Genomic DNA, 9,683 nt, shown 5'->3' on the forward strand with positions numbered 1-9,683 from the left:
TTTTCAAGCCTGCACTGTAAATCATATTTCACCCTCTGTCAGCCACAAATAACCCTCCCATTCACTCATGCAGACATTTATTTAATAAGCCATTTGCAGCAAGGACCTGCAATCAATATCTCAGCATCAGCCTGTACTCTAACAGAACATTTTTATGTAGCAGTGAAACTGCTAAACTAAGTGACACTAATTCACTGTGAGCCACACAACAAGGACACTTGCTCTTACGGACAAAGGCTGCACACATATAGCCCATGTAAGGAATTAGAACAAAACATGGGTGGAACATGATAGGAGCAATCTTGGAATGACTACAGGAAAATGTTATTAAACATGCAAACTGAATACACTTCTTAGGTAAAGTTTCAGTGTTACTCTTGACTGGTTGACATTTTTTATCATTTGTTTCTTGTGTCAGATAAGAGTCAAACTGATGTGTTAACTTTTATGATGATGACTGAAACAGAAAATCTTTTTTTGTGAAGACATTTGATGCAGACAGAAAAGGTGAATATGTGTTGAGTTTCATATGACACAAAATACTGAAAGCTATGTTGTAGTTAAAAATATATTGACAGTTTTTAGTCACAGTCACATTGAACTAAAGGTGGTCAACTGAACATATCGTGTCACCTATTCTCTTGCATACAGGGGTACATAAATGAATGCTACCAAAAATGTTGATGTGTTTATTGCTCTATTAAATATTTACTAATATAGTTTCCTCTACCTTCATCTAATGAACCTGATGAATGAGTCAGTGAACATTATAATATAATTCAGCCTTTTTCATTATGGATGACACATTTAATTTTACAGGCTTTAATATAATAAACTATCCTCGCTTAGGAAGAAGGTGGGTGTTTAATATTTTCAGGCTGCTTTTTGCGATATTAGCATATTTGCATTAATCTATATATAAGTGTAGGTGGATTATAAATACATGTGGATTTAAACACCTTTTTTTTTACCAAAACAGTGGTTAACTGTTTATGAGATTGATCCTTGAGGTTAAATAAGTATATATTTCATTGAATCCATTTAAAGATCACTATATAGTTTCTTTATCCAAATGACTCCATATTACATTAGTTTTAAGTGGTATACTTGTATCGTGTCTTGTTATATGGAAAATGTTGTTTCTTGACAACTCATGGATTCACAAAGTTAGAAAACCTAAACATTAAACACTTCATGAGATTGAAAAAACTGTAAATTATTACATCACTATTTTATGTCCACAAACTTGTAGCAGTTTCTAATGAATGGTCATATCACAGTATGCTTGTACTACTCACAAACGCTCTCTCTCTCTCTCTCTCTCTCTCTCTCTCTCTCTCTCCTGTGTGCTGCTCTTTGACTCTGGGACACTGAGTCAGACTTTGACAGCACATTAGCAGCTTATTAGATACATACACACACATATGCACACATGCACGCACGCACACACAGTAAACCGCCGTCCACTCTCCCACTCGCTCTGTCTCTCTGCTGACCACACTGTGTTCTCATTAAAGCAGGACAAATGAAGAAGAGGGCAGCATCTTTTTTCATGAGTGGACCAGAGGGCTCAGCACCTACCACAGGACCAGGCAAGCCTCACATCACACTTTGATTATTAACAGACCACCAGAGGCCCATTCAACGCTTCGGCCACTGGGCGCGCCTCACTGGCCACACCACATAAAACACACCAGTGTAAACAACATTATTTCCTCAAGAGCACTTACTGTAAACTTGTTAAGAAAAGCAAAGATTGTTGGCAAGCTAATATAGTATTGGTTTCACTCCAGTATATATGTGCACATTTACACACACGACTTTGAGCGCGCCTGTATTCCCACGTCTTTTATCTGCCATCAGACCTGATATCAGGGGCTTGTTGAACAGATGGTGCGGGCAGCCCTTGTCATTATCATGCTGCAGAGTCCCTGAGAGAAAGACTTAGTGGCCCTTCAGTACTGATGGTTAACCAGGAGGGGAGCGGCCAGAGAAACCACAACATCTGGTGAGGAAAGAACAGGTAGAGGAGCTGGCACGGCTGTTGTCGGCTATCTGACACCCTGGCAGACAGATGGAGGGACCCGGGTCAGTGTGCAAAAAAAGGAGGATGGTGAAACTTTGGTTACATGTCAGCAAGTCAAGTTGGACGCTCAGTGTCAGGTGTTTTCGACTGTTTTTTTGGTGCACATGGCTGTGTGTTCATTCTCACCAGATTAAAACATGGTATGTAGCATAAGAAAACAAAGGTAGGGGCTTTAGGAGACTGTCACCTTTTACATCCTGCTGTTTTCATACCATAAGGGTATATTGCATATTTATTACTCTCCATAATTTCATTTCTGATGACAGAAACTTTTTCATCAGGTTATCTTGAAGATAAGCTGATGAAGGTCTCATTATGAAAAGGTTATTCCAAATGTTGTGATTGCTTTCGATGATGTGCAAGATTTTTCACCTTGCTGTCTCCTATGATCTTGTCACTGTGCTTTGTTTGATAGTCTGATCACACTACTGAAGGCAGGAGGGGCTGTGACCATACCTACGATCATGTGGTTGCAGACGTCACAGAATGTGGGTTTCTTGAAGATGTGCTCCATGAAGCAGTGTCCTGCCGAGTCTACCTGCAGCGGGTTGCGTGCTTGAGAACGTGATGTGGGGGGAGGAGCGCAGGGGATTGCTGGAGGGACCGGAGGGATGGGGAGGTTGGTATTGTGCGGCGGGGCCATCCCGATGTTGCACAGGTGGCCCGTGCTGCTGCTCACATCCGAAAGTAGCTCCGTCTTGTTGTCGCTGCTTGTCCGGAAGAAGTTGTCAGCACTCTTGCTGCGGATGCTCTTGGTCTTGAAGGACAAAGACCGCTTGAGTCTCTGCAGCTGAACAGAGAGAAAAAGAGGTGAGGAGAAATGGAACAAGAGAAAGAAAAAGATAGAAACTGAATGGGAGAATAAACCAAGAGATACTGACAGAGGAGAGAAACTGAATGAAATAATTCAAGTGAATTACAAGGTTAATAAATTACAAGTTTAAGTCTCTAAAACCTTTAGGCAAATGTCTCACTGACCCATTGGCCAATAAAAATTGCCCCACTGCTAGGGGCAATTTATCACAGCTCAGTAGAAAACCTTCGAGGTTCCCTACCTGGAAAGTAATGTGATTTCCTGGTTAGAGTGATGCATCACATCAGTACTATTTCTCACACGCTGGGCTGCTGTTTCTGGCTGCAGCTCCTATCAATCTCATTAGGCTCCTCTTTTACAGTAATGCTATTCATAACACTCCACACTGACAACTCCTCATTTAACCTCTCAGTGTGTACTTCTTCCTCTGTGAAACCCACTTAAAACTGGGATCAAGCACACCATAAAGAATCTCTAAGCTACTGTAAAGTGATTTTATGGTTCTGGTCTCTGGCTCCTGTGTGGCTGCAGATCTCTCATTGAAGAAATAGGTTATGTTTTGAGTAATTGATTGGTAGGAAGGGACCCATAATGATCTATTATATCCCAGCACACACTTTAGGCCTGAATGTTTGCAACTGTAAACAAGTAAACACCTGTTAGGATTTTCTGTTTTTCTGCTGGGTGCTCAAGGTTGATCTTTCCTCTTCTAAGTTTGTTAAAAAATATTATCTATGCACACACAGACACAGTTTATTAGTCTATTGATTCTGAGCCCAGGTGTTCTTATCAAATCTAAGACTAAAACAATAATAAGCTAAATAAATGTACATTTTAGCTGTAGATATTTTTGGCTAACATGCCTGAGCTAATTGTTTTAGAGAGCTCATCAGTACAGCTTTGGTATGGTGAAGATCAATCAGCTCTACGGGGTCACTCTGGAAACAATCAATTTGGATCCTTTCTCTACCATTACCACCCACACACGTTCACACACAGACAGAAATGAACATACGCCACACATATATTCTACTGAAACCTCTTCCAGCTCTTCATTTGAATGGGTTTTACACGCCCTGAAAGGAAAACGGTGGTAAAACATAACAATAATGTTAATGCAGTTGGTTCTAGATAACGACATTAGTTAGATAGCAATGTTTTCTGTAAATTCTGCATGTGTTTTACTTATTTTCAAGGTGATGGTAAAGGATACTACACTTCTGTCTTGTATGGTGGTTGGTATATATTTAAAATTAAAAAAAACAATCATCATAAATAAAAATCTCTCTCTAAATCAGCATGGTGAAGGAATGTGTGCATGCATCCAGGAGCTCATGCTGTGTTTGATGGCACTAAATCTATAAGAGCTGTGCTCTATCATAAAGCAAGAAGGGTTAATGAGGGCTGAACCAGATAATGCAAAACAAGACTAACAAAGCCAGTTATTGCATAAGATTATATATAGAATCATTGTAAATAAATACAATTACTGATGCAGCCTTGGAACAAAGAGTGCCCTCTAAAACGTGGTGATGATGGATTAAACCTTATGTGGAACTGACCTCACTAAGTGATCTAGCTTAAAAAGCAGTAAAAGTTGTAACATGAGACAACTTTTATTTACATGCAGGTATGCTGTTATGTTATGATGGACTAAAATCAGCAGTACGCTACAGTTTGCACAATAGCAAAGGCTCACCTTGCGCTTGTGATGTTCAGGCCTCACAGTATTCTTAAAGGAGGAATAAAAACACAAACACAGCTTTACTTAATGGTAGAAGACTTAGTCTACTTATCCCGGTATGAATGATTAAACACCTTCTTAAATCATTTTTTTTGTTTTTTTGAGGTGCTCTACGGCTAATCCCCTGAGATATTGGAAGTGAGTGTGGTTGTTTGGCAGAAGCTTTAAAATTATGTGAGAAGTCAGCCAGGAGTCTCCTGAAATACCCAGAGACCAAATGTGCCAAAGTAAGAGCTCACATGCACAAGCCTTAAAAGACACTATACGAAGAGGAAGACATCTCCATGATCCCAGCGGCAACAGAGAAGACTGATCAGCAACTATTTATCCAAAAGCAAAAGCTTGAACTTTTTCTCTCAACTCAACAAATAGTCATTTGAAAAAATAATATAGAGGAAGAATGAGTCTCATCCATCCTGTATGGGATCTTTGGGGACAGGACATGAGAGCTGCTGCAGCCATCCACCGGCATGATGACTTGTCCAATATTTTACAGCTAATTGTAGTAGTCTGGGCAACATGTGGCCCACATAGATGGCTAAAAGCCTGAGGCAGCTGTGGCTCTATCACACAGCCTACTTTCCTACCTACATCAGCCATAAGTAGAAAGAACAAACCCATGTGCCAGTTATTTAATACACTATTAACCCCATATTACTTCTTTTACCACTACAGCACACTATGAAGCTGTTTTAGTCTTATAAAGAGCTATAAATAGCCTTTCCATCCTCATTGATCTAGCAATAATTAATTCAAATACTGTACTATAATCTGTATTTATTGAATAGTGACAGACTGTAATCTCTTATGAAAGACAGAAAACACTATATTTCTATTAAAGTCATACCTTTTAAAGAGTGTGTGTTCTGCTAAATAGTGAGTTTAATCTAATATATTGTAGTACAAAGGTTGGTTTCTTACATGCTACAATATCAAAATGTAACACACTGGGGTGGCTTTGTTGTACTGAGTCTTGATGGCACTTTAAACATGTTATATTAAACTGTTTTCTGTACGATTTGTACAGTTGATGATATTTTCTTAGTTGATCCAGTGTTACCAGTTAAATCTAATGAGGATCAGGCTGTTGAAGCTTGTTTTAAAAGGTTGATCAGTGTGTGAGTCAGTGAAAAAAGTGACAGTTTAAATGCATGTTGTGGTTTTTAGAAACTGATCCCTCCTGAGTCGATTTTATTGTCATGTTGAGAGAAGTTTGTTTACCCTGCTCTATTTATAAGAGTTGGACGGATGCTCAGTGCGATCCCACAGTAAATCCGTCAATCCGGGGTGATGGTAAACAATAATAGATAACAACAGGACAGTCCTACCTTGGTTTCCTGCTGGCTGGCGTTCACCGTCGGGGATTTTGGTGTCTCACTCTGGTCCCGTTCGTCCTCTTTGCCCCCACTTTCGTCCTGAATCATGTTGGCCGGCGGGATCATCCTCTCTTTTTGGGATCTCTAAAAAAAAACTGTTGCTCTGCAGAGTTTGTTTTCTCTCCAAGCTGTTTACATCGCTTCCATTCCTCTACAGTCGCTGTGACCCGAGGACAAGAAGAGGAAAAGTCATCCAGACTCACTGCTGCTGCCTCTGCGAAAGAGAGATCTGAGTCTCATCCACCGACAAGAAAAATGTCTTGAGGGGGCTGCGAGAGAAGTGCTTGTAAAAATCAAAAGTTGAAAGTCAGTCCAGCTCGGCTGCGCCGTGTCCTGTCCTTCTACAGAAAGCTTTATCGTGTCGTCGTGCGTAATGCTGCCAAGACATCTCCAAGTCCACGCTGTGCGCCGTGCGCCCCACACTGCCAATACTCCGATGGGCGGAGAGCTGTACGAGACCCAGGGAGGGAGGGAGGGAGGGATGGGGAAGGAGGAGATAGGAGAAATATGACACAACGAGCCTGTCCTGCCAAAAAATCTGAGACGTCAAACTCAGAGAAAATCACCCATACGGTCAAATTTAATCACTGCTAAGTAAATGGATGTTGGACAAGGTGGGCACATGTTTTTCATTCGCTGGGCAAATACGCTTATTTTATAGAATTTTCTGGGAACAAGTCTTCTAAGATACTTAGTTATACTTCTTTGAGCTAATTGACATTAACAGAGAGAATAACCTAGTAATGACTTAGCTAGTTTGGACTAGTAGCCTAAAAGCTAAAGCAGCAGCAGTTAAGCTAGCTTAGATTTGTTTGTTTTCTTTTACCTGGAGGTACAGCTAGCCTGTTCAAAAGTAACAAAATCTCCTACCTGCACCTCTGAAGCTCACAATTTAACACATATATAGCTGTTTTGTTTAATCCATACAAACACAAAAGTGTAAAAACGAGAATTTAACCTTTAATATAGGGTTACGTGACCAATTGCCTAGCAACCAGCCTGGGCACCAGGAAGTTACCGGAAGCTACAACCAAGAGTATTTCTACATAACCCCGCCCCTCACACTTCAGTTTTTTTGTGCGAATTAAACAAATGGTAAATCTTACCATGTTAATTAATGACCTTTGGAGGTGCTGGTTGGCAGATTTTGTTGCCTTTGCCAGGCAGAGCCAGGCTAGCTGTTTCCCTTGGTTTCCAGTCTTTGTGCTAAGCTAAGCTAACTGGCCGCTGGTTGTAGTTTCATACAGTATTTACCATAAGGCCATGAGTGTGGTACCAATCTTCGCACATCATTTTTGACAAAAAAGCGAAGAAGTGCTTCCCTACATGCTGAACCATCTATAAAAGTGACTTAAGAAAGATTTAACTTATTACTTTTCCTCAGTTTTCAGTCATTGCTGCAGTCCTGCACACCTCCCTCTCACACCTGGAGAATAAAGACTCCTACATCAGGATGCTCTTTATCGACTACAGCTCTGCCTTCAACACGGTCATCCCCCACAAGCTCACCCACAAACTGTTCTCACTCGGACTACACCCCCTCCTCTGTGACTGGCTCCTGGACTTTCTGACTGGCAGGCCTCAGTCTGTCAGGATAGGAAACAGGACTTCAGCCAGCATCATCACCAACATCGGCACACCTCAGGGGTGTGTCCTCAGCCCCATCCTCTACACCCTGTTCACCCACGACTGTGTAGCCTCCCACAAGGACAACACCATCCTGAAGTTTGCGGACGACACCGCTGTGATAGGACGCATCACCGGTGGGACGAAGCAACCTACAGGAGGGAGGTGGACACTCTGGTGACATGGTGTGAGGACAACAACCTCACCCTCAACACGGACAAAACTAAGGAGATGATAGTGGACATGAGGAAGGAGAGGAGCCCTCATCAGCCACTGCTCGTCCGAGGTCAGGAAGTGGAGAGGGTGAGTACCTTCAAATATCTGGGGGTCCACATCAACGAGGACCTCACCTGGACACTGAACACCACACAGCTGGCGAAGAAGGCCCAGCAGCAGCTGTATTTCCTGAGGAGGCTGAGGAGGTTTGGCATGTCGTCAAAAATCCTCACCAGCTTCTACAGCTGCGTTGTTGAGTCTATCTTGACCGGCTGCATCACCGTGTGACTGTGCAAACGCCTGCAGAGAGTGGTGGAGACCGCGTCCAAAATCGCCAGGACTCCCCTGCCCTCTCTGCAGAGCATCTACAGACGCAGAGTCCACCGGAGGGCTGCCTCCATCATCAAGGACCCCACCCACCCCCAATACAAACTGTTCTGTCTTCTCCCCTCAGGCCGGAGGTACAGGAGTCTGAAGTGCAGGACATCCAGACTCAGAAACTCCTTCTTTCCCTCCGCCATCAGGCGCCTTAACAGCCAATAGGAGTCAACAACTACCTCTAATCTGCACATTCACTTTACTTCATGTTAAGTTGCACATTTTGTAAATATATTTATATGTTAGCAATAGCAGTTTATATAGCAATAGTAGTTTATATTTATATTTTATTTTTTATCCTCTTCTTTTGTTACTCTTTGGCATTCAGTGTGGATGGCAAAGTTAGATTTTCATTGTACAGGGAACCCCGTTTCTGCACTGTACACATGATAATAAACACTTTGAATCTTTGATCTTTCATGTTCCTTTTCCTTCGACTACACCATGTAAACTAGGCTAACATGTTACTGGTTGGTAGCTCGCGTGGGCAACAGACTGGTAACAGTCTTTTCATCTAGTTAGCAAGAACTCGGCATGCCCTATTTCCCAAAATGTCAAACAATAAAATGTTCATTAGTAAATATACAGGAAGATATGTCTCTTTGAATTCACTTCTCTGATACACTTAGAGTCAACCAAGAAAACAATGAGATTATCCCATATTTACACATCAATAAGCCATTATTTAGGAAATAAACAACATTCTGACAGTATAGCCTTTGCAGTGAAATATGAGGCGTCTCACCGGCCTCAGATGGGATAGGCGTGATGCCCGCTGTAGTGATACATCACGCTGCCTCCCTCCAGGCTCCCCTGTGATGTGATGTCCTTGAAGTTATATCGCAGGACGAAGGAGGCAGGCGCCAGACTGCAGCCTCCTCACTCTGACTGGAATGCAAACACCAACACAGTCCCAAGGAGTGAGTGAGTCCACATATCCAGCTCAGTTTCTGCAGGAGGGATTCCCACCCCAAAAACTCAGCTACGTCAAAAAAAGAGCCGTCAAAAAAAGAGCCCAGAAATAGCTGGTATAAGAAGAGTAATCATTTGAGCTCATTTGTTTTATAAGGCTTCCTATCATTTCGTCAGATTATAGTTAACTGTAGATGTGTTATTTTGACATCCCTCAGCCACTTGTGATAAACAAGCTCTCCACAATTCATCAAAAAGCATCATCTGAATGACGAGTGTTGAGGGGCTAAGGATGCATCAGTGTTAGACAGTGTAGAGCCATACATCAGAGAAAGTGCTGCTGAATGAATAACGGTCTGGGTAATTGTGTACACACACATACACACAAATACACACGTATATATATATATATATATATATATATATATATATATATATATATATATATATATATATATATCCACAGTAAATCTGTGATGGAGTTTAAGATACAGGTTGTGTACCCTGTGCTTAGTTAGTCAGGAGGGTGTG

General features: G+C 41.7%; 1 protein-coding gene across 2 annotated transcripts in view; it reads right to left on the reverse strand.

Moving 5' to 3' along the window:
- The window catches only part of stac (SH3 and cysteine rich domain), a 29,282-nt gene extending 22,875 nt beyond the window's left edge, over positions 1-6,407 (reverse strand). The window contains exons 1-3 of one of the 2 annotated variants that reach the window (XM_070842467.1): positions 5,973-6,407; positions 4,600-4,632; positions 2,543-2,876 (exon numbers count right to left, since the gene is read on the reverse strand). In XM_070842467.1, coding sequence (XP_070698568.1) covers positions 2,543-2,876; positions 4,600-4,632; positions 5,973-6,086 — 481 coding nt within the window. In that variant the 5' untranslated portion in view covers positions 6,087-6,407. The remainder of the gene's footprint in view (positions 1-2,542; positions 2,877-4,599; positions 4,633-5,972) is intronic. The other variant, XM_070842469.1, reaches the window with a different exon arrangement.
- Positions 6,408-9,683: the final 3,276 nt, after the last annotated feature.

This window comes from Pempheris klunzingeri, chromosome 13, assembly GCF_042242105.1.
Source record: "Pempheris klunzingeri isolate RE-2024b chromosome 13, fPemKlu1.hap1, whole genome shotgun sequence".
NCBI lineage: Eukaryota > Metazoa > Chordata > Actinopteri > Acropomatiformes > Pempheridae > Pempheris > Pempheris klunzingeri.